Source organism: Xyrauchen texanus, chromosome 42 (assembly GCF_025860055.1).
Source record: "Xyrauchen texanus isolate HMW12.3.18 chromosome 42, RBS_HiC_50CHRs, whole genome shotgun sequence".
Taxonomy (NCBI): Eukaryota; Metazoa; Chordata; class Actinopteri; order Cypriniformes; family Catostomidae; genus Xyrauchen; species Xyrauchen texanus.
In genome coordinates, this window is record NC_068317.1 from 20,300,354 (window position 1) to 20,326,258 (window position 25,905).

At 36.7% G+C, this 25,905-nt stretch overlaps 2 protein-coding genes across 3 annotated transcripts; both read right to left on the reverse strand.

The window, feature by feature from the left end:
• Window positions 1-5: 5 nt before the first annotated feature.
• On the reverse strand, window positions 6-8,416 carry zdhhc23b (zinc finger DHHC-type palmitoyltransferase 23b). 2 transcript variants are annotated; one of them, XM_052115100.1, is made up of 5 exons: window positions 8,131-8,416; window positions 5,344-5,522; window positions 3,814-4,509; window positions 2,149-2,316; window positions 6-1,528 (listed from the first exon to the last, which is right to left on the reverse strand). In XM_052115100.1, the coding sequence occupies exons 2-5, from the start codon at window positions 5,478-5,480 to the stop codon at window positions 1,255-1,257; spliced, it is 1,275 nt and encodes a 424-aa protein (XP_051971060.1). In that variant the 5' UTR covers window positions 5,481-5,522; window positions 8,131-8,416; the 3' UTR covers window positions 6-1,254. The 2 variants fall into 2 exon arrangements, with proteins under 2 accessions (XP_051971060.1, XP_051971058.1); XM_052115098.1 differs by having other exon boundaries at window positions 8-1,528; window positions 5,344-5,486.
• Window positions 8,417-8,882: 466 nt separating this feature from the next.
• Window positions 8,883-20,768, reverse strand: gramd1c (GRAM domain containing 1c). The gene is made up of 14 exons (XM_052114815.1): window positions 20,757-20,768; window positions 20,036-20,095; window positions 18,412-18,536; window positions 16,723-16,879; window positions 16,451-16,610; window positions 16,188-16,334; window positions 15,857-15,975; window positions 14,402-14,544; window positions 14,170-14,273; window positions 12,943-13,113; window positions 12,301-12,364; window positions 12,087-12,206; window positions 11,878-11,983; window positions 8,883-10,054 (listed from the first exon to the last, which is right to left on the reverse strand). Exons 1-14 carry the CDS (start codon window positions 20,766-20,768, stop codon window positions 9,986-9,988), a joined length of 1,557 nt encoding a protein of 518 aa, XP_051970775.1. The 3' UTR covers window positions 8,883-9,985.
• Window positions 20,769-25,905: the final 5,137 nt, after the last annotated feature.

Here is a 25,905-nt window from a genome sequence, read left to right on the forward strand (position 1 = left end):
GTCTGCAACTATCAAGCTTTACATACTAGACATTGAAAACAGATGTGCAATTTTGATGAGCATCCATGTTTACTCTTTATATGCTTGTTTATTTTTTATGATCTAGTTTAATAGCACAACATAATGAGCGAAGTGCATTACCATGAAGAATTGGCTCACAAAGCAGTGCATGATGGAAACAAAACAAAAAAAACATCGGGATTTTGGAGTGCCTTGGTATTTTTTTCTGTGAATGATTCTGTACAAAAGGAGGCATTAAATGAAATGAAATTAAACCTGCTTTGATTCAAAGATATACAACTAATTCTTGCACATTGAAACATAGCAGGATGTTAAGCAGCACAAATTTGTCCCCAGTTAAAGAACATGAACAAAGCATACCCACAGAGACTGACCTCAAGCAACAAACATTATGCTTATTAGGCTGAGATTAGAGTTGTAAAGTTATGTTGTCTGGATATACTGTAGATAATCTCTCATTACTTCTGATGTCTCATGAAGGCACTAAATAAGGTTTGATAATGAATGTGCATTCACATACATAATTATAAGAGTACATTTTGGAGTCGAGAGAACAAATATTAGACAAAAGTGCAATAAAAAATTGATCCAACGATCAGTAAATACAAACAACTTTTTTCAAAGTTTAAATACTTTCTACTATCCCCTCTTAACTATAAGAAATCCATATTTATGTTGTAAACATTGTGGAGCAATCAAGACATTGTTCTGTTTGTTTGAGCATCTCAACCAGCCAGACAAAGCAGCACTGGCTCAACCAATAGCATGGGTTTGGGGCGGAGCTATCTGTTTGTCCATCCAATGGAAGAAGAGGGGAGTTTGACAACAATCATTATTTTTGAAATTTCATTCAGTGACGCTAATGGCACATAAATTACACACTGCCACTTTAATCATCAATCATAAAAACACAGCATTTAGTGATTTATTGTGATATCATGTCATATGGCTTTTCCCACTTAGCCTCTTGGCTGAACCACACCTGAGTAATGATGGATGTTGAAATACAATTGTAGAGATGTAGCACACAACAACACTGCCATCTTGTGGTCCACAAAGGCAGTCTCCACCACTCCCATGACTACTTTGCAGTAAACTGGATCATGACCATTGTTGAGATCTTCATCATTATTATCAGAACCATAAACCTGACAGCAGTTAAAGGCATTAAGTAGCACAACATTTTACTATCTTTTAACAGAGACTTCCAGAGACTGGTGTATAATTGAATTTCTACACCAAGTCTGTTGGTTTAGGGGTTAGTGGTTCCAAAGCCTTGCCCAAGGTCAAGAATTCAGTCCAGTTACTACGGAACCCTCGTGAGTAAACGCCAGTGTCGATGATCAGGCCCCACAGCAGGCTGCGTCCAGTTTTCTGTCTCAGAGCGAGACGTGCCTCCCGTTCGGTCACATTGTAGCTGACATTTATAAGCTGTAATACCAGTAGGTGCAGCAAACCTCCAGTCACAATACTGCTGTACCAGGCACAGGTGAAACACAGAGCAGAACTGAGGAACAGAAAGATAGCAACAGAAATTATTTATTCCCTGAGGTTCCCTTCATCAATCTAAGTTTCAATTTTAGGTTACGTTCTGAAACAAATAAACCCTATTCACACCTAGGTGGTCACAGGCAGGTGTGTCGGACACACTTAATGTCCTATAAAAAAAGTAAAGTCTCACACACTGTCAAAAAATATATAGTTAAAAGAAACTTTATTAGATCAAATTTCGATCAGTAACTAGTCAGAAAATTCCTGATGATCTAATAGTTTCTCAAGCTCTTTATACATAGTCATTTTTGCAGGGGCTTTTTATCCAAAGCAGCTTAACAAATTATGACCATAAGCAATTTGTCATACAGAAGCCAAACATTTCAGCAGAAGAAACAGACACAGTGATAAAAGTTTTTTGTTTGTTTGTTTTAATAAATAGCTACATGACAGTGTCTGAGACTTTTTCCTTTTTAATCTTTCAGATAATTTCCCATGAAAAACTAATCAACTGGAAGGAACAGAACTGGTGAACTGGAAATTTTTTAGATATGGTGTAAGAACTAAATTCAGTAGATTAATAGTTTATAGGTTTATTTGGCTGGAATGTGTTTGCGTGTCTTTTTGGATCCGCACCTGTACTGGTCGTAGACATCAGGACAGTAGAACAAGGCAATCATCACACTCTGGTGTGGACAAACACTTCGAAGAACCAACCCGATCCCATACAGTGACGTCAACAGAAAGAAAACAAGCGTCAGAAGGAAACTGCAGTGATTGGCCTGTCCCACACAGCTGTTGATCCTAACACAAGCAAATTGACAATCAAGACACCTCAATGAGACCTGGAGATTCACATATCGGTTACACAGACACACCTGGTGTGTCACAAATGCAAATTGAATATAGATAGAGGGTGAGATAAACTCAAGTTATCCATTACATATATATAAGCCTTTTCAATGAGCTGTTCCTGCAGCTGGTAAACACCGCAATGGACACAATGTTTAAATGTCTAAATGAAAAGGAATAAAAGGTTTAGTATAAGTTAAGCTCAGTCGACAGCATTTGTGGCATAATGTTGATTACAACAAAAAAATGGACTAATCCCTCTTTTTATATATATAATAAAAAAAGGCAAAAATCAAGGTTACAGTGAGGCATTTACAATGGAAGTGAATGGAGCAAATTTTTTTGAGGGTTTAAAAAGGCAGAAATATGAAGTTTATCATTTTCTAAAAGCACTTACATTAAAGGGATATTCACTTAAAAAGGAAAATTATCTCATTATTTACCCATCTAGCATACCGGATGTGTGTGACTTTCTTATTCTTTTAGAAGTATATCTTAGCTTTGTAGGTCCATACAATGCAAGTGAATGGGTAACAAAATTTTGAAGCTCCAAAATCCACATAAAGGCAGCATAAAGTAAACCATATGACTCCAGTAGTGAAATCCATGTGTTCAGACATGATATAATAGATGTGGTTTAGAAACAGATAATTCTTTTTTTTTTTTTATCATAAATTCTTCTCCCTTCCCAGTAGGGGGCGATAGGTACAAATAACATGAATCACCAAAAACAGGAGGAAGAGAAAGTGAATGAAAAAGGGCTTCAAAATGGATCTGGATATATGGATTTAGCCACAAGAGTCATCTGGAGTACTTTTATTTTGCTCTTATGTGGATTTTGGAACTTCAAACTTTTTTTATGGACCTACAGAGCCAAGATATTTAATTTATATTCTAAAAATCTTCATTTGTATTCTACTGAAGAAAGAAAGTCATACACATCTGGGATGGTGTGAGTAAATAACGAGAGAATTTTCATTTTTGGGTGCACTATCCCTTTAACTATAATGTTAAGTAAGACTTGTGTATTATTTGAGCTGTAAGGTTCGTTTTAGGGATTTCGTCATCATGGCAACAAAGCTATAACAGAATATTGTATAACTGAAAAGGTTATCACACTAAAATCATGTATAATATTTAAGTCTCGTGGCTATGCATTTGAAATAGTGGGTATTATAATGTTTCCGGATTGGCTCATTTACTTCCATTGCAACAGCATCACTGTAACTCAGAGCAATGCATATTAGTTAATCCAACTGATGAAAGAGTAACTAAAGGAATTAAAATCTGTGTGCACTCTTTGATTCTACTGAGGATTTTGAAAATAAAACAGGTGTAAAATTATCCTAAACTTTGCTTTGTGGTTGTTCTAGTGTTATCTCAACGTTGTGGATAGAATAATGGGCTGAGACAGTCTGGGAAAAAGAAGTGCGATTTAAACGAACCCACCAGACACAATGGTGGTCCAGACGCAGGATGCAGACACCACAGACCCTGCAGTGTCCAGCTCTCGGGGGGCGCACCACTTTGCAAACCACACACCAGTTCTTCCTCTGTTCCACACTATTCTGTCCTGTTCCATATTCCACATTTTGTTCAGGAGGACTTGCACGATTGGCTATCACCACCTGGTGCCGTGCGCCATTTAGATAAGTGGCATCAATATCAGGAGGTGGGCTGTGATAGGTCACTGTACTATGAGTGTCAATGGGGTGTGGCCTGACATAGCCTGGTCCCCTCTTTGTGTTTATAAGGGAAATGACTGTGAGAGCAACCCCTGTTATCACAGCACCTAACTGAAGATGATTTACATAACCTCGAGGGACGACTTCAGTCAGGAAGAGGTAGAACATGTAGAAAAGGGAGAAGAGGGCAAGGCTAAGGAAGAATAGAGTGCGGCCTTTTTTTCGGTGGGTGAAGTAGTAGTACCAAAGAACCACAACAGGTAATGCTGTTAGAACTACAATACCAAGCAGGTAGTGCAAAGCTGCAATGTGCAAAAAAACAGGAAGCAGTATAAGGGGAGGGATTAATGAGAGGTCAACTTGTCTGGCCCCTGAGATCCAGGGCACCCGTAGACGATCATTAATAGTGTCCACCACCCGAGATAGAGAGTCTGGTTTTTGAGGCTCCTTCTTCATCCACCTGGTAAATAAAATGACAAATATATTTAAATATAAACATAACCAAACATCTTTCTACTCTAGACTAGACTAATGTTTTGAGCAAGCCCACACAGAATTTGCACCTGCAGATTTCAACGCCCTTTGTTCAAAAACGTTCTGCTCATTCCATTGTTTATTAGAGGGATGGTTCACCCAAAAATGTAAATTCTCTCATCATTCACTCACCCACATGCCATCTCAAATGTGTATGACTTTCTTTCTTCTGCAGAATGCAAACAAAGATTTTTTTTGGATCTCAGGTCTGTAGGTCCATACAATGCAAGTGAATGGGTACCAACATTTTGAAGCTCTAAAAAGCACATTAAGACAGCATTAAGGTAATCTTGTGGATTACTTTTATGCTGCATTTATATGCTTTTTGGAGCTTCAAAGTTTTTGGTCACCATTCACTTGCATTGTATGGACCTACAGAGCTGAGATATTCTTCTAAAAATCTTTGTTTGTCTCAGCAGAAGAAAGAAAGGCACACACATCTGGGATGGCATGAGGGTGAGTGAATGCTGAGAGAACCTTCACTTCTGGGTGAACTATTATTTTAAACATTTCGGATTATTTGATTTAGTTTTCATATCATATCACCCTTCATAATCTTAGCTATTCTACCAGAGGTTAAACCCATTCTGCAGAATTCAGCAGATTCTCCCCCAAAATCAGTGCAGAATATATCTGTGAGATTCCCCAGATTCTGTCTGGGCCTGGTTGAGTCATCATGAATATACACATTATTTTGCACTATTGAAATTATTTTGAAAGCTATGAATCCATCGTGCTGTATTAGTGGCCACTTTCTCACCTGTCACAGGCCTCGTCCAGGTCTTCACAGTCACAACAGCATCCTGCCATGTGGCTGCGCCCACCATGACGATCCACATATTCACAGCAGCACAGAGAGTCATCCTTATCTCGAGTTCGATTTGACCTTTTCTTCATGATGGACTACAATAAATGAAGGTCAAGGCAGATATTACATTCCTGTGAGCGAAATGATAAATTTAAATGACATAAATGTTCAGGCTAGAGTGAACATCGGCAGGGCATTTGATTCCTGGAGGGACCTTCGTTCGGTTTTGGCGACACTGAATTGGCATTCTTATTGGACAGGTAAGCTTACATAACTGCAAATCATGTGAAATATAGTGTTATAAGGATTTCTCTGTGTAATTTTAGCTAACTTGATCTTGCCTGCTAACGCTGACGAATTGCAAGCTACCTTACTTCGTAACTTTCAAAAAATGTCAACGATCTTCAGTACTAAGTCAGGTATACAGGATAAATTTAAGCAAATATGCTAGTTTCTTGATCGTAATACAACATATGACACACAAAACATAAAATAGTGCAACATAACTGTGCAGTGCAACAGTAAACTGTCTGGTATTGTTCGGTAATATGTAGCTGTATGTGTGTATCAGTATGCCATGTTAGCTGAGAAGTAGTTTTAGTTTAATCTCAAAGTTTGTAGTAAAACAATTCTAACTGTGTAATTGTAATTATGCTACCTCATCTGTCAGCATGAGGCGAATCACATTAAGTCTCTTTGTACATAACGTCATTGTTTTGGCCGATGCTCGCTCGCTCGTCTCCCTATGGAGTGTGTGCATGAGCAACAGGTATCTGGATGCAGTTCACTTAATGGTCACAGGTGTCATTCATAACAAGGGTTTCTGAATCTTACATACTACACCTCTAAATTTGACTTCTTTCATATTTAGTTTCCCACTTGAATACGTAACATGTCATTTTAACGGATGCCCAACTCGGAGGTACGAGCTTCCAAGGTCCACTTGAAGGCAGCAATAGAGGGCAACATTCTAATTCTGGAAGTAAAAATCCCATTAATTTCTTCCATAGACCAATTTATCAATAATGTTAACTTATGAACCTTTAAAGACAGCTACCGTGAGCTCCTAGCTTGTTCATCGTTGGTATAATATTCCTGAAAAAGCCATCAGTCCACATTATTTCAACTTCAATGTTTAAAAATTGTTTAACAATGGAATCTCTGGTGAGCAACTATACCCATGATACAACAGAGAAAGCTTCCCCAATCAGATAACCAACGAAGCCCACGAAACGTTCCCAAGAGTGACCGGCCACTTCCATGGACTCACTGTGAATGATGCAAAAGTGTCAGTCTCCCTTCACCCTCAGGCTGCTGATTTATTTGTATAAATCAGAATATGTTGCAATAAACATTAAATATATTGTTTCTATACTTATAATCAACGGTCTTAAATCAATGGTTTTAAATCTTTCCACCATTTTTCATTAAATTACTTACATACACAATGCATCATGGGATTTGTGCCCTTGTGAAAGACGGTAAGTACGCAATCTTTAACCTTTGTCTTTTTGTCCAATTTTCAGATACTTTTTTGCCTCAAAAGACATTTTGGAATTTACCTCTGAGCTGGCTGTATGAAAGCCAGATCCCGCCAAGTAATAAAAAAAGAGAGGTAATTGTGACTTTTTATCTCACAATTGTGAGATATAAAGTCGCAATTGTGATAAAAAACTCACAATTGCGACTATATATCTTGCAATTATGATTTATGAAGTCAAAATGTTGAGAAATACAGTTACAATTGTGAGTTTATATCAAGCCATTGTGAATCATAAAGTCGAAATTGCGAGAAATACAATCACAATTCCGAGTGTTTATCAAGCAGTTGTGAGCTTAAATCAAGCAATTGTAACTTTATATCTCGCAATTACAAGTTTATTTCTCAACATTGTGACTTAATATCTTGCAATCAAGAGAAAAAAGTCATAATTGTGAGATACAAAGTCAGAATTACCTAATTTTTATCAAGTGGTGGGATCCGGCTCCCATTTGTTGATTTGGTTCAAGGCTTATAGTCTTTTAAGAAGGATCTAACGAAAAATCTACCAAAAACTTTAATTGGAAAAATTACTTCCGGAACCCAGGTGATTGGCACTTCTGCACTCATTAAAGAGCAGAGAGCCAATCATAGCAGTGGGCATTTCCTGTCAAGTCTTAAAAGGAGCAGCAGCACCAAACCATGCATTTCTGACAGATGCTCAGGTTGAGGGTGGAAAATGATCATGTTTTACTAATATGACATATATATTATATATATGCCTATATATTTATAGTGAAAAAACGTAATGATATTATAAATTAACCTCATGGAACATTAATATAATTTAAAAAAAAAGGCATGTCATGAACCCTTTAAAGGTCATACATCTTACAATTTGACAATATTTAGTGTTTTTGCCATACAGGACTGACAGCCACGTAGGCTACTTAAAAGGAATGGCTTTTGGAAATCTAGACCCCATAACATTCAGTGGCAGTGGTTTAATACCCACATTTGATTTACCCCGTTTACCAATTCCCACTCCACACTGAATGCATAGGATCTTTCAAAAATCATGATGCACGTTATAACCGTATAACCTCCAGCAGCAAACTAAATTGGAATCGGATGTAAAGCAATGAGAGCATGATAAACAAACGACCTACTCACCCATTGGACGGGCTACTACAAAAAATAACCACCACGATAATAGTAAATAAACAAATAAGGCGAAGTCAAAGCAATTATCAACCTACCCGTCTGTTTTTAAAGGCAACTTCTTCCTTTCGGAAATTGGTATGGCTAATAGCCAGCGCGCGACCGTGAGCTGTCAGGTATCATTTTCGGTATCGGAACATTCGAGTCTTTTGTCCCGATGCTCCATTGCATGTTATAGGTTACTGTCTTTTACTCCATAGAGTATGAATTAAATGACGTTGCGGAGACATAAATAACCCAAAACAGTCCAAAAGTTTCTGAACAAGATCAGGAAAGTCGCTGCGTTTAAATTCCTGAACAGCCAGCCACGTCGCACGCGCCCTGACCGCCCTGTATGTGCGCGCGCTGAATGGAAATGGGCTTTTACACAGCCTGTCTGACGTCAAGCAGACTATTAACCCCTTCATTTCCTGATGATGAACTTGACTTTTAAAGAATGCCATGGTGAGTTCTAGGATAACTTTCCAGAGTTTTGTTTCAAACATGTTAGAAATAGGACAATCATTTTGTTTGACAATCTTTTGTTATATATTCTTTAGCCAACCACAAACACAAACTACAAGAACCCAAAGTTCATTTGAGCCCCACTATTTTCATAATGATCACATGATCAGTTTGCATGGATGTTTTCTTTTTGATATCTATATAGAACAATCTATTTTATGTAGGTGTTTGCAGTACATATTGCTCCCCAAATACTCACTTATCCAACAGAAACAGCAAAGTTTTGAAGGATAAAGCTAGTGACCCCCCCTATAATTATGAGAATCTTCACAAAATTTATGTTGTAATGCAATGACAGGGTTTAATTTATAAATAGTTTCAGAAGAAAAGGTATAAAAGATTACAGAAGAATTTGTAATCTATACAAAATAAGATTTATATACATCAATTTCTGTTACATTGTTTCCTGTGAAAAATTACAAACAATATACTTACACTTATGAAGTACCACATGAGTATTTTCCCCCTACTGTGAATTTACATGGATGTGTCACAAACAAACTTCATCAAAAGTGAAAATACAGTCCCTAAAAGTTATTGTACAGCCAAAAGTTGTATTAAAGGCAAGTGTAAACAGTCTATATGCAAGACATTATAGTGCTCATCACTCATTATTTAAACTCATTCTCAGATATTTTATTCTCTTTAGATCCACCTGAAGTGCTACACATTATTAAAATTTCAAATGATAATTTGAAACCTACAAAGCTTCTACAAATTTCTATAATAATTTACTTTAATGCATTTATCATTAAGTTTTTTAGGTGCAATCATTATCAATTGCCTAGAGGTATCTTAAAACAACATGTTGTTTAAATGAAGAGATAAAGGTCACTTGAGTGAATTAATGTAAGATAGACCTTTAAAATGTGAGCTATTTATCAGCCAATGGGTCTGCATTGCCCCAAACCCTTGTAGAACTGCATTAAATCCACTGTTTTATAAGGCCTCTGTGTAGTGCAGAAACAAATCTGTCCAGTAAATGAGCATCCAAGATTTTAGAACAGGATCATGAAAAGGCTTTGTTTATTAACCTGCTATTTTGATGTTTTTAATTCAGTTGTGTTACAGTTAATCAATATCAACTATGAAGAATGAGAAAAAGACACTGTAGCTTTTCTCTTTCAGTTTCAAGGTCATCAGGAACAAGTGAACAAATCCAAGAGGAAACTCGCAAGATTTAGTGTGCCAGAGCAAAGATCTCCTCCAAGACAAAAAACTTTGAAAAACAAACAAATATCCAACCACAGCAAAAAGGCCCAGAGAGACAAAAGAACATGGCTACGAGTCTGCCCTGTGGTGACAGTTCCTATGGCAACACTCAACATCGAGGGCAGGTCCTATGGGAAAACTACCCTTGTGTTCGTGGGTCACCAGACTGAAAGGCATTTAAAGGTGAGAAGAGGTTCTGTTGTAGACCTGAACGTTTTGCTGAAGTACCAAAAGAGAGCTGCGTAGCTGTGGAGAAGGGAGCAGTTAAACATTAATCACAAAAGAGACTTCTAAGCCAATTTCTAGTCATAGATACTATACATTACAAAACATGATAATGCATCTCCCTACACATTTTAAGTTTTTGGCTACCGAGAAGATTTAACCATTAAGCTTGGGATAAGTGAATAACAATATTTAAAGGGATAGTTCACCCGAAAATGTAAATGTTCTCATCATTTACTCACACTCAGGCCATATCAGATGTGTATGACTTTCTTTGTTCTGCAGAACGCATATTAAGATTTTAGAAGAATATCTCAGCTCTGTAGGTTCATACAATGCAAGTGAATGGTGACCAAAACTTTGAAGCTCCAAAAAGCACATAAAGATAGCATAAACGTAATCCAAACGACTTCAGTGGTTTAATCCTCCAGTCTTCCGAAGCAATCCAAATGATTTTGGATGAGAACACATGAAAATATAACTTCTTTTCACTATAAATCTGGTGCCTGGTGTTCCAGTCACTGAGAGGCACAAAGTCTATTTCACGATCATTCACTTTCTCTGTTCCTCTATGGTTCCAACCTCCACACGATCAGCTGCAACCATCTCAGCATTCACAAACCAGCAGAAAACACATCTGTTCCGCTAGCACTTAACCAATCCACACTAAACACACGTAATAAAAAAGAAAATTAAAAATCCTTGTCTGTCTCTTTTTTCTGCCCTAGCATCTGTGCTCCTTCAGCCACTTTGAGAACTTGGCAGTGTGATACTGCTGATACTGTTTACTTTTGTATAACAATTTGCTTGTTATGTTCCTCATTTGTAAGTTTCTTTGGATAAAAGTATCTACGAAATGACTAAATGTAAAAGTAAATCTTGCCATCAGCAGTCTCCTTGACCATCATAATTTCAAGCTCGATTACACTTCCTAGCACCATCTAACGCTCAGTGCATGTATCAAGCCCTAGACAGTGTAATCAAGCTTGAAATCATGATCACCAGGGAGACTGCTGATGGCAAGAAAAAAAAGTGTTAGATTTTGTTCTGTTCTCACCTAAAGCCACTTAGATTACTTCTGAAGACATGGATTAAACCACTGGAGTCATGTGGATTATTTTATGCTGTCTTTATGTGCTTTTAAGAACTTCACATTTCTGGCCACCATTTACTTGTATTGTACGGACCTACAGAGGTAACTCTTTGTTTGTGTTCTGCAGAAGAAAGTCATACACATCTGGAATGGCATGAGGATGAGTAAATGGGAAATAATTTTTATGAACTATCCCTTTAAGACTGAAAACTTCATTAAACGTATTATACCAGCAAACAAATGTATGTTCCTAAAACATTCTCCAAACATTATATTGTTGTTTTGGAAACCTTGAAAATGTCAAATTTTCTTAAACTTAATATAATTTTATTTAAAGGCTAACATAAAATTCCTAAAAAAACTAAATTTTCTCAGTTTTAACCAGGATCGTAGCTAATGTGGTGATAGGTGGTAATTATTCTAGGGGCCCACAACAAATTTTAAACTGTGTATTTTATTTTTATATAAAAGGGGCCCAGACCAATATGCAGTCATGGGGTCCAGAATTCCTTGCTATTGCCATGGTTTTAACTATCAGAAAAAATAAGAAACCTAGTTTAAAGGATGTACAAACAATGTTGCACTAACAACATTACATTAAGAACATTTTGCACAAATATTATAAAATACTAATAACATCATTAGGATGTTCCATTAAAGTTATTTGTATAAATTTTTGTTTCTAACCTATACATAACATTAGCCAAAGTTGTTGGAATGTTCCCTTAGGTGGGATGCCACCCATACATACTTGCTCAAGAAGGTTAATGGAGTCCTGCAGTACTGCCCTCAGTAAGTGTACATCCTCTCGACTTCTGTGTGGCATTCCATGTCTTTGTCCTAGGTCAGGAGCCAAACTACAGAACATGGACTGTGGTGAGCATTTACCTAAGCTTCTAAGAGGATAGGTATACATTGAATAAGAAGAAAAAAGACAATGTCAGCTAAAAGAGCTCTTACCTGGACTCTGTTCTCTCTTTCATCCTGTGCTTGGTGCTCAGATATATACGGTGGGCGACATCCTCCATGGCCCAAAGTTTAAAGAACAGCCCGAAGTTTAAAACCGTCAGTACGAAAAGACTAAGACACCAAATGTTACAATCATAAACACACTATTAGTATCTGTCATACATGATCATTTTAAATCAAAGACAGAATGTGAGTGAAGTCTTACATTAAGCTCATCCCAACCACAATGGTAGTGTTGTTCCATCTTTGTGTGTTCATGTCCATGGCACCTGTAATGCAAGAGGTAATTGTTATATGCCTAATATGCAGTATTGTGATTTTTGCTTGCAAATTAAGTGCATAAACTGCCAAATATTCAGATTATAGCGATATCATTTCAGTGACTCAATGCTCAATGGTGGCTTAAAAGAACTTTAAAAAGGAGCACAAAATGTATTTTATGTTGTACTGTCTGATATGACAGTGGTCTTGAAATTTATACTAAAAGCTATTGGCATGGATGCAGCATCTTGTAAAAGTAGTTTATATGCCCTGATACATTTTTTTTTCATTAAAGTGTCCAATAACAGGGGGTTACCAAAAACATTATGTTTGGCTTGTTATTTTAATATGTGGTCATGATATGAAGCAACCTGCTCTATGTAGAATACAACACCTTTTTTTAGGCCACTGATATGACTGGTGAAGTGAATATTCAAACATATTTTAAGCAAAGTGTTATTCATTTCTTTATGTTTAACCCTTTTTAATGAAGAAAACATACTGAGTGCCAGTATCTGAGAGCATAAAAAACAGATGCCTTAGACATACATTATCAGTTGAGATAAAAATAAAAAAAAAAAGATACCCATACTGCCGCCTCTCTGCTGATCTGAGTCTGTGCCATACTGCTTGCCCGGCTTCATGTGTTCCTGTAGAGTGCGACTGTAGGTTCTTCGCCTCCTGCGCAATCCACCTGCCTTCCCAGCATCCCCAATTCCCTGATTCAACTCTGCCTCTTCTTCAAGCAGTTCTGCCTCTGGGATGTGCATTGTGACCGGTGGATGTGAAAAGCATTGAAATTGCATTAAGCTGAGAGTGGTTATTTCAAGGTCAGTGGATCGATTGTGGATTTGGCTTTTGGGTTCACTATAATTCGGTAATTATAAGGAGAATATAGCCTTGCAGGAAATGGATCCAATTGATGCGTTTCACCAATAGGTAACTGACACAGGCCTGCTGCTAATAGCCTTCCCTAGACACTTTGATCTAGTCAGTGCTGTTCATTACTCTTTTGCCTCCAATATTTCAACCATGGCTGAGAAGCTATTAGTCAGCTCTTTTTTCCCCCAGTCGATTAGAAAAACATTAAGCAGAGTTTGCAGTTCTACAGTGCCTTTTGGCTGCAGCCTAAAGGGATAGTTCACCCAAAAATGAAAATTATCTCATCATTTACTCACCCTCATGGATTACTTTTATGTTTCCTTTATGTGATTTTTGGAGCTTCAAAGGTCTGATTACCATTCACTTGCATTGTATGGACCTACAGAGCTAAGAAACTTTTCTAAAAATCTTCTTTTGTGTTCTGCTAAATAAAGAAAATGATAAGAGAATTTTCCTTTTTGGGTGAACTATCCCTTAAAGGTAATTGTTTTATATAAAGCATTGTAGATGCCCTTCTGATCTGATTTGTTCAGGCCTTGGACTTGGAAACTGGCAGAATGTTGAACTTGCACTATGAAGTGAAGCAACACAGACTTAAAAGGATTAATTAGAAAAAGCGGAGCAATGTAATTTCATCAAGCAGTCACATCCTATAGAGCAGGATTATGATTCATCTCAAAGCTGGACAGTTTGGTTCAATACTTAGAGAACTTTATTGAGATTTTTTTTAAATTCCTATTGGAAAAATACTTCTGGAACCAAGGTGGCTAAAAAGTGACTGGTCTATTTTCATGAGTTTTGTTCTAAATATTCTGCAAACCCCCCATCATTTATGAGGCAAACCCCAGTTTCAAATGTGCTGCCACAGAGTAAGAGATTAAACCAATGAGGGAAAATAGGGTTAGGGTGAGTATTAAAACATTACACTAACCAAGGTGCTTAAAGTAGTCTTCTAGGCCACTCCACGAGTTTTTGGTTATAAAAGACTTAACAAGACCCCAGGGTTGCTTTTTGTACTTCACATCTGTGTAAATCCTGCACAGAGAGAAGAGTAGACTCATTTTCTGGATGATAAATATGATCAATTTAGAGATATGTGGCAAATTTCAAAGTCCAAGTTAAAAAGAAAGGCTCAGACATACAGATTTGGGTGTCCTGCTCACCTGAGTCTGCACTTGTGCTTGGAGTTACGGATGATACAGAAACGATTCTGAGTGAAGAAGTAGTCATGGTATGGAACATCGTGTGTGAAGACCTCTGCATCTATCATGTAGTATTGACCCTCCCTCGATTCTTTGTATAGTGTCTAGAATATTAAAAAACAGTCAGCATTATTACACAATTACCTGATTGTGACTATTTGGTTTAATTACGATTATTTACAAAAATTATTGTGATTAGCTCAAATAGTTGCAATTAAATAAAATACTTGTGAGCAGGCGATTGAGTAATTGTGACACTCCAACAGTCCGTAATTTTCTTCATATTATTCAATGCACTAAAATTTGACAAAAAAGCTAATGCCTAATTAACTATCTTACACAGACAAGACAACAAGTGTAGACTGCAACTATATTTTTAAACAATGTGCATGAAGTTCAGATGATGTTGCTCTTGCAACTGCTCCATTGATTCAGCTGTAGCAGACAGAATTGATTTTGTTTCACAGTCAAACACAACAGGAAACACTTTGGTTTTAAACCAAACAATCAAATTATTTAAGGGCCCATAAAAAAAAAAAATTCACAGAACAGGTTAAACTAGACAACCACAGAAATGGTTCTTTACTGCAAACCATCTAAAAATAAATATGATGACATATCCAAATGCAGTATGTCATCTGACAGTGTAACGCAGAATATAACTTAAGAAATAAACTCCTTCAAATACAATTGGAAAACATAATATAAAAAGTGATGCAAAAAGATTTGGCCTGGTCAACATTCAAAACATTAATTCTCATTTTACCCTGTGCAATATTTGCTTCTAAATCCTGAATGAAAATCATTCTCATTATTTATATTTGTGAAGGTCTTCCTTTTAAGGTTAGGTTGATATGATTTGGGTTAATTCACCAAAAAATGAGCTAATAAGCCTTCAAGCCATCCTAGTTGTATATGACTTTCTTCTTTCAGCCAAACACAATCAGAGTTATATTAAAAAATATCCTGGCTCTACCAAGGTTTATAATCGGAATGAATGGTACCTTAGATTTTGAAGCCCAAAAAAGCGCATCCATCCATCAAAAAAGTCATCCATACGGCTCCAAGGGGTTAATAAAGGCCTTCTGAAGCTAAATGTTTTTGTAAGAAAAATATCCATATATTTAACTTAAACTATAATCACTGGCTTCCGGTAACGGCCCTCCACGCGTTTACAAGAGAGTCGAGTTCCGGCTCCAGTGAGAAGTGACGAACGTGGAAGCACAAAGAATTGAGGAAGCCAGTGAACATGCGGACGGCCATTACCAGAAACCAGGGATTATAGATTATATACATACTAATCCTGCAATTCTTTGTATGACAATTAATCATCAACCAAAAAAATTAAATAAAAAGCAATGATCGCAACAGCCCTAACCATATAAGAAAATACAAACATACAGTCGCCCTTCTAACCTGGTTCTCTGTGGCAGTGGAGAATTTGCAGACTAGGGGGTTATTGATGGTGATGGTGTAGTTCAAAGTCCTTTTCATACAGCCAGAGACCTCCTTTTGCCAAGAGGTAGAGCTTGCACCTGCCAGATAATAGTCACTCATTACCATAAACAGTTTACAAGGCAAAATATGCAAAGGAATGACATAATATTTAAGGATGGCCAAAGTCAACACTGATGTTTTGCATATTAAAATAGCAAGTACTGCTTCCTATGCCAATCACTTTCTATATCATAAAGGAATGGTAAAGACTACCAAGGTAGATCATTATTAATATAATAGAAATACTAACCTGTGATCTTCCTCATATCCAGAAACCTCCGTAAAAAATTTGAATCAGTGAAAAGCAGTTCAAACATTTTCTCAGCACTGATGTGAAAAACCCTGTTTACAAAAAGCCTTCCCTGAGACACTGGAGACACAGTCTCACGTTCCTCCACTACAAGAGAAGAAAACACCTAACACCTATTTACTCATGTAAACAAAGGCATCAACCCATCAAAGAAAAACACAAAGCACGCACATTTCAGATACAAGCAAAACACAGACTCTCACCCTCATCCAAGGTGTCAGATCTGCTGTTATCTGAGAGCTGGTCTTCATTGGCATTCTGATCCAGAGAGAGAGAGGAACGTTTCGACACTCGCTCAGACCCTGAGCGGTTCAATGATAGATTTGGACTGTGCTGACGGGACGGGGTGCTGAGAGTGTCGTCCTGTTGAGTACACAGAGATCTAAACTTTACAAGTGATTGGTTGATGACATGCTCCTCTATAAAACACTTTAGGAAAAAACTATTTGCCATGCATAAAATTTGATGGATGTACCCCATTTGCTGAGTATGTACTTTGCAGTCCAACTGAGGATTGTGTGTCATCTCCCTGTGGAGTCGTGGCCTCATAAGAATTCAGCTCCCTCTGGGGAAGACGAAGTGATGTGGGCCTTTCTGGCCTCCCTGTGTAATACTCTCCACGCATGTTCAGACTGCAACAGAGAGATGGGACCTAAAAACCAAGTAACTGATCTCTCAGTTGTCCAAAATAGGTTGTAATCCTGACTAGGGCTGCGACTAATGATTATTTTGATAATCGACTAATCTAACGATTATTAGAACAATTATTAGACTATTCAGGCGATTATTGCAACGATTAATCATTAGCTCTTAACCGACTATTCAGCTTGTACCTTTACTTAAAAGGATGTATTAAACTACTAATAATAAAGAGGGGAAATCATCTTCTAAAAATACCTCTAAATGAAATTGCAAAAAAAACAATTACTTTTTATTAAATTTAATTCATTAAAAATAATCACTGCTAACCTGTGTTTAGTCTTGTTTTCCATTTAAAAATGTTAAAAAAATTCTTAAAACAAGATACATTTACCAGAGAAACAGACTTGCTTTCAGAGAATGTATCTTAAATATAATTGAATTTTGTATGTAATTGTATTTTTTCACTTGTTTATTCATCTGCCAGAGCAGTAAATTCATATATTTTAGATATTTTTAAATATTTAATATTATATTCAACATTCTCAGAAAACAAATTTGTCTTCTGCAGTATAGCTCCTAAATTTAATTTATTTTAAAGAGTTTTAGATATTTCTATTGGAAAACAAGCCAAAACTAATCAAAAAAGTATTTAGTTTCAGTGTGTAATGGGGCGAAGACTACCCTCTCTCAAATATTTGTTCACATCGATCCATTTTTAACTCTAAGAAGAAAAAAAAACCCTCTCTTCTTAATAGAGCTGCATATCACGATTTTCTTCATGATACGATACACACCGCAACACATATGTATTATGATTCACTTTGTGGAAAGCCATCACGTTATAATCTAGCTGCAGCAAGTGTGCGCGAGGGATGAGTGTGCCCTGCCCCAGAGTGTGCCTCAGCCGTGTGCAGTTTCAATCTTTCCCCAGTAGATCAGCACACTTCACGTGACTCATAGAAGCGGTGCTGACCGCACAGAGATATGCCAGTTTTGGAGTCTATACTTATTTACATGACCTGCTTCCTTATTTTTTGAACTTTAATAAAGATTGTATTAAAGATATAACGGCGAGTTGTTTCCTTTAAAAATGCTCTGGCATGCAAGTTTTGCTTCAGTGGGACGGCAGCTCCGGCTCTGCTGTATTTCACAACGGGAGTGCTTCTGTATTCACTTATTTAGTATTTTTGCATTATAATATCCTCATACTTTACAATCTACATCACCTTAAGTTGTTTGGAAAGTTTATTAGAGTCCATCTGGACTGTGAGCTGTGTAATTGTTCCTCTCCTCAGTCAGGCGCGAACTGCAGTGCTGCTCTTGCGCGTCATCAGAGTTTATTGTTATGTTAAATAATATCAAACAACTGTTCGACAACTAAAATCTTTGTAGAAATGTTTGTTGTTGTCGATAACGTCGACTAATTATTTCAGCCCTAATCCTGACATGTGAAGATGTGAATTAATTGGTGTGTGTGTGTGTGTGTGTGTGTGTGTGTGTGTGTACAGTATGTGTCGTTAACCTGGGCTGGGTAGGAGTGACAGTATATGCTGGTGTCTGAAAGCTTTCCATTTCATCATGACTCAACCCCAGGTCGTTGCCATAATGCTGCTTAACCATCTGAAACAACTCAAGCTTGGTCAGATTCTGCAAGAGAGGAAAGCCACATTGAGCAATTTGCACACTTGTGTCCCTGCCCTTCCCCTCTACACGTTTGCTTCTGTCTGATAACACACCAAAACAATTCACTTAAAAGAATGGTTCACCAAAAAATTACAATTCTCTCATCATTTACTTACCCTCGTGCCATTCCCAATGAGTATGACTTTCTTCTGCTGAACATTAAAAAAAATGTTTTAGAAAAATATTTCTGGTCTGTAGGCCCATTCAATGAAAGTGAATCCATATGACTCCAGTGGTTAAATCCACGTCTTCAGAAGCAATATGATGTTTACTATAAATCTCCACTTTCAAACAGCCCTCCTAAGCGCTCTTCTCTAATAAAAGTTTTTCTTCTTTTGGTTTTGGCAATTTGCATTCTTTGTGTATATCGCCACTAACTGGGCAGGGAGGAGAATTTATAGTAATAAAACACTTAAATATTGATCTGTTTCTCAACCACACCTATCATATCATTTAAGAAGACATTGACTAAACAAATGGAGTCATATGGATTACTTTTATGTTGCCTTTGTGTGCTTTTAGGAGATTCAAAGTTCCAGCCAGCAATCATTTGCATTATGTATTGTATGGAACAACAGAGCTTAAATATTCATCTAAAAATATTTGTTTGTGTTCTGCAGAAGAAAGTCATACACATCTGAGATGGCATGAGGGTGAGTAAATGATTTTATTTATTTATTCCTTTAAGCCTTTCTCCTTTAGTTTCTCTCTGATGTTCATCTAGACCTGCACATGAAACAACCCAAACCTGCTCAATATGGACCAGGGATCAGACCTGTTAAGAAGGCAACTGGCAGAGCACTTTTAGCACTGACGTAGATACAGTATAGATAAATGATTAGCAACAAACAGACCATTCTGTCTTGAACACCATTGTTTTCCCTAATTACAACGCAAGTTACTACAGTAAAACAGAGGCAACTTGGTTGCCACCTCTGTCATAAAAAAGGAGAGGGGGAGAAAAAAAAAGGAAACAGCTCCTGAAAGCTTCTAACATTGTTTGAAGGAGATCCCATATAAATGTATGGTTTTACAGCAGTAACTATGGTATGTTGGCGGAAACGCCACAACGGTTAGCTACCATGGTGAATGTTCGTAAGAGGAGAGACGTCCCTCGACTAAAAATGTAAATAAACTTGATCAGATCTGCGCCCATTCGGTTCAGCAGACATACGCAATAGACAACTCGATGAAAAAAAAACAGTGGCGTAAAAGTTTCCTGAAAAGGCATATGAACAACATCTTCAAATAAAAAGTTAAAAAACAGCCATATCGTTGAAAAAACACATTCGCCAAACAATCACAACAAAATGAAAAACATTGTTCCAACAAGGCCGTATGGCACGCACACATTGAAACAAACCAAACCGAGGGTTCAAGCGAAACAATTTTAAGGATTTGCAACGCTTAAGAAGCTCGCACCCATTAACGATTAAATCACACGTTCACACGAATTATCTTACTGTATCATTTTCCTTGTTACGCGGCGGTTTGTCAATAAAGGGAATTCGCTGACCACCTACCTGAACGCGAGTAACCTGTGCGCTCTCAGTGAACTATTCATGCTGAACTCAGGAAGTCTAGAGAGTCACAACTGCGCCTCCTAGTGGTGTGCTCTTCATTTACAGTACTAATACGAGTCTTTCATTATCATATCACCGTTCTAATAGTCCTTTCCTCTGGTCTGCAGTCTGAAACGTCTGAGAGATTTTCTTCTCAAATGAAGAAAGCCACGCCTTGATGGGGTCAATGAACTACACTGTCTTTTCATTTGCTGGCATGTACCCTACTGATTTAGGTTGTTTACACTGAAACATATCCCTGACCTTATGTCTATAGGGTATTATTCTCTCTGTTTTCCTCGCATGGTATTAAAATCCCACATTAGAAACTAGCTTAGACTACCAATAACTTTCTGCAACAAGGATCATTGAACACAGTAAAATGTATAATTGATGATACAGGTTTACTTTCGACACCCCCAGCCCTATTCTGTTTTTGTTTCGAATATGAGATTTCACTTACAGTGAAGTTCAACCAACATGCATAGATGATAAACAGTGTAAACAAATTATGATTATTTCAGTACGACAGAGGAATAAGTTGACTTAACTCAATTGATTGAGTAAACTCATTCCTCATTTGAATGGCGTCTCCAAAACTTATGAAATTACGTTCACTTACCTTGATGTTCATATAGAATTCATTAATCTATTTACTAGCTGCAAGTAGACTTAACTCCGACTGGCTATTTAAATGCTGATGTTTCTACTTGTAGAATTTGGATGAATTGACTCAAATTTAGATCATACAATAACGCAGCTCAAATACAGATGATTATAACCAATTCTAGGTCAATCATTTAATAAAATGAATACTCCACACATATATATGTCGGTGCTTCAGTTGAACCTGCACAAGGTGAACTGTAAAAGTGTTAATAACAGGGTCAAACTTGACCAGAAGGGGCACAGATCACCAAATGGTGCCATCATATGAAAAAACTATTTGCAACAAAACAACATAAATAATACTACAAACCTCTATTGATATGTAATCACACCTATTTAAATGCATGTTCTCCTTGACAAAGAAATTAATAATTCAAGTGCATGGTATTATTGGCATTTTCCATAGCCTCAATCAATATCAATATTGATTGATCAATAAATAAACTTCAATTGGTTCAAAATGCAGCAGCCAGAGTGCTGACAAGAGCCAAAAAATATGATCACATTAGCCCCATTTTATCATCGTTACATTGGCTACCTGTTAAATTCTGTTTTAATTTTAAAATTCTGTTAACTACATACAAAGCTTTGAATGGTCTAGCTCCGCAGTATTTAAGTGATCTTCTACCACAATATATTCCATCACGTTCATTACAATCACAAAATTCTGGCCTGTTAATAGTTCCTAGAATATCAAAATCCACAAAAGGAGGTAGATCCTTTTCATATTTGGCTCCTAAACTATGGAATAGTCTCCCTAACACTGTTCGAGATGCAGACACACTCTCTCAGTTTATGTCTAGGCTAAAGACTCTATTTAGCCAGGCATACACCTAATTTATCCTCCAACCCACAATTAGGCTGCTCTAGTTTAGTCTGCCGGATCCAGAAACCAGAAACATTGATCATGATTTATAACTCTGCAATAAATTGAATGGCATCTATCCTTATATTATTTTATTTGTTTCCCTATCTCAACCTCGGGACTCCTATCCTGAGGTCACCAGAACCGGCTGTATCCGGCACATTCCTGCTTCCTGTTGGACTCCACTGCTACATGTCTCTGAGTGATGATGACTAAATGCAGTCGGTGCCAGCCAAACATCACTTCAGTCTATTATGTTGGACTTCAGAGGATGAACTGATGCCAACACCAACCATAAGATATAACTTCAAATGCCATTGTCTGAACCTTGGATTTAGGATAGACTTCACCGAAATTACCGGCCAGGTTGAACTGCGATGCATCTCAATGATCTCTGCCTGAAAGTCAGAGAAAAAGAAAGAAATCACCTCGGTAAATGGAATACATCGACTATCAATTATTTGCCAACAAACCCTTCATCAGCTAAACTAACAAGGACAATTGCATCTATGTGAAATTCTGCAATTAATCCAGGATGGACTTCAAAGACATTAGTCATTAATCTTACAGTTCATACAAAATGTATGTTTAAACACTGTCCCTTAACACTTACTTAGTTTAATCCATTTAAACCATGACTTGCACTATACATAAGTAATATTTACATTATATTCATGATGATACACTGTAAGCCCTTACAGGTTGATTGAACTTAAAAAATTTATGGAAACTCATTGCCCTAAAAAAGTTAATTTTGTATTGTTGAAAAAACAGCATATTTTAAGTTTAATGAACTTAAGATTTCAAATGCATTTAATTGAAAACTTTTAGTTCATTGAACTAACAGTTTTTTAATGCAGTGCAATTGAAACTTTATACAAATAAAAATGACTTGACTTGACAGCCTCAATTTAGAGTTATTAATACTTCAAATATTAAGTCTATATATATTTTTTAGATAAGTTCAAGGAACATAGATATTTGAGTTATGATCCCTAGGCTTGACATTTCAAGTAATCTTTAATTAAGACAAGATTTTTCTAGTAATGACAACATTAGGGTTTACATTGTGGCGGCTGTGGCTCAGGTGGTACAGCGGGTTGGCCACTAATTGCAGGTTTTCCCGGCCCACACGACTCTACATTCCAAAGTGTCCTTGGGCAAAACACTGAACCCCAAGTTGCTCCCAATGGCAGTGCATGGCAGCTCTGCCGTCATTGGTGTGTGAATGTGAATGGGTGAATGAGTTCACCATGTAAAGCATGTTGAAAACCACTAAGGTTAATAAAAGTGCTATATAAGTGCAGACCATTTACAGTGTATTTTTTAAAAAGCAAGAAATTACCTTCTCCATTAGAATATTCTGCCAAAGTTGAAATATACCAAGAAAACATTTCTCCCTTGCTGAGAATGAACTGAAGAACAGCTGTGGAAAAGTATGAAATATTCATTATTCATTCAACGGAAATATATATTTACCTCAAAAGAAAATAAATAATATTTTTTTTATCTTAAAAAATAATATAGTCACCTTCTCTGAATAAGTATTGATCTGTATGGCATTTGCTATCCATTTCGCTGTCTTCTCTCTCTTTATATTGCAGTGATATCTTTCATATTTACCGTGATTTAAGTTAAAGGCAGGTTTATTGCCATTTTTCATGTTGCAGAACAGTGAAATCTTTCATTAAAATTCACAATAAAGCAACCAAACAATGCACACTAATGTGATGTGGATCTCAAATACATAATATAGATCACAAATACATAATATTTCTGTAGAACTCACTTTTGTACCTAGAAAAACATGACTGTAGAAACATAAGCAATTCTCTGTAAGGTAGATGCATCCTTGTAACAAGACATCCTTCTGGAGAGCACATGTGGTCTATGGGGAAAAATTATTAATTCAAGACCTAATATTGTCAGACAAATGTTGTGGCTCTGTCAGAAAATATTTTTAGTTTATATTAGTTTTTTGTTTGTTATTTTAATCCTCCTATCTTTTTCCCTCTATCAATCTTACCTGCTATAAGCTTCTCAGGCAGCTCTTTGAAAAACTTCAGAAACTCATCACTCCTCTGTTTATAACTAGTGTAAAGCAATGCTTCAGGTGACTGAGGTGCTGCTATGCATTGCCCAGTCACCTCCAGGCCCAGAGGTAAACAGAAATAAAAAATATATATATTTACTCTTTTTACACATCCCAACCTGTATAAAGGCATAAGATTACCGACCTAATGCTATACGGATAAACAAATATTCATGCAAACATACAGAGAGATGTTGAGGGTGAGATGTTGAGATCATCATAGGAACTATAAAGGGCACAAAAGAATTGAGAGCCTACATATGATTCAGTTAAATAAGGGTAATTCATCCAAAATGTGGGATCACAAAAGGAGAAGAATGGCAAAATCTTGAAAACCATAGCAAAAGACTATGTTAAACATAGTCACCATTGACTTGCATAATATGGATAATATGGATAATTCATGTGTAATGAATGGTTACTGAGGCTAATTTACTGCCTGTGCCTAACATCTAATTTTTGTGTTCCACAGAAGAAAGTCATATATGAGACAACACAAGAGTGAGTAAATGATGACCAATCTAAATCACATCATCATAAAATCAGTTCATATGCTGACGATATTCTATTATACATCACAAATATATTGTCATAAATCAGTCCATAATTTGATTAGTGATTTTAGCAGAGTATCAGATTATTCTGTCAACTGCACAAAATCCGAGATTCTTCCTGTCACGAAATAGAACTGGGATGCTGAGGTCCAGAATTACCCTTTTAAACATTTAACCAAAACAATAAAATACCTCGGAATTTACATTTCACCCAACCTCAAAGATCTGTTTGGGCTCAACCATGTACCCCTTCTGCATAAAATACAAAACACATTAGAGATGGAATAAATTACCCATATCTTTAATTGGCCGTATATTATCTATAAAATGAACACACTCACTATAATTCCTGTCACCCCACCTCCGGACTGGTTCTTCTCTTTAAATTGTGCAATATCTATTTTTTTATTGGAAAAACAAAAAAACCCTGAATAAAATTACTCACCTTCCAAAAGCTCAAACAATCTGGAGGACTTGGAGCCCCAAACTTCTATTTCTACTTTCTTTCTCTGCAGCTAATCAACGCCTATCGCTGGATGCATAACTCAAACCTTCCATAACTAGATATTTAAAATAGATATTTAGATATTTGAAATGATCTGGTTCAATGTTTAGATATCCATTAATAGACAATTCTATAAAAACTTTCCCTAGTAATAAAAACTATATTAATATTAACACCACCATGAATGCTTGGTGGAAGACACACAACATATCACATTTCAAACTGGAACCATCAAACCACACACCAATATGGTACAACCCAATGTTTTCAATCAATAATAAAACCTTTAATTTTTCAACATGGAGTCAAAAATTAATGACCAGCCTGGGCCATCTATACAAAGATGGACTGCTCATGACCTTTGACCCTCATTAGTCAAAATGCAACATACGAAATTAAGTTATTTTCAATAAATACAATTAAAAGAAGTTCTAAAAAAAAATCAATTGGCTCCAGTACTCTGAAATACAGCAACTCTCCCATCTATCAAGCCATTGTATCTTTAAAACCAAAGAATACTGTCACAAATACTGTATATAAATTAATAATATCTACAGACAAAAACATAGTCCCACCAATTCAACAATGGGTTACTGGCATTGGCATAGGGCATAATATCAACTGGCAAACAGTTTGCAACAATATATATTCCATGTCTTGCAATACTAAAATTCAGATGATCCAATACAAGATCATCCATAGAATACACATCACAACATACAAACTTCACCGCATGGGCTACATACAAAATAACAACTGTACACATTGCCCACCTTCCACTGATGATTATTTTCATGCACTGGGTGTGTCCATATGTACAAAGTTTATGGTCAGAGGTCATGAACAGGCTTTCAGACATTCTTGGCCTAAGCATTCCAGTGTGTCCCATAATAGCTTAGCTTGGAGACATGTCTATATTAAAGATTTCTAAATATCTCACACAAACTAAAGCTCACTAAAGCTAAGCAGGATTGAGCCTGGCTAGTACCTGGATGGGAGTCCTCCTGGGGAAAACTAAGTGGTATTAGGGAGGCCAGCAGTGGGTGCCCACCCTGCGGTATGTGTTGGTCCTAATGCCCCAGTATA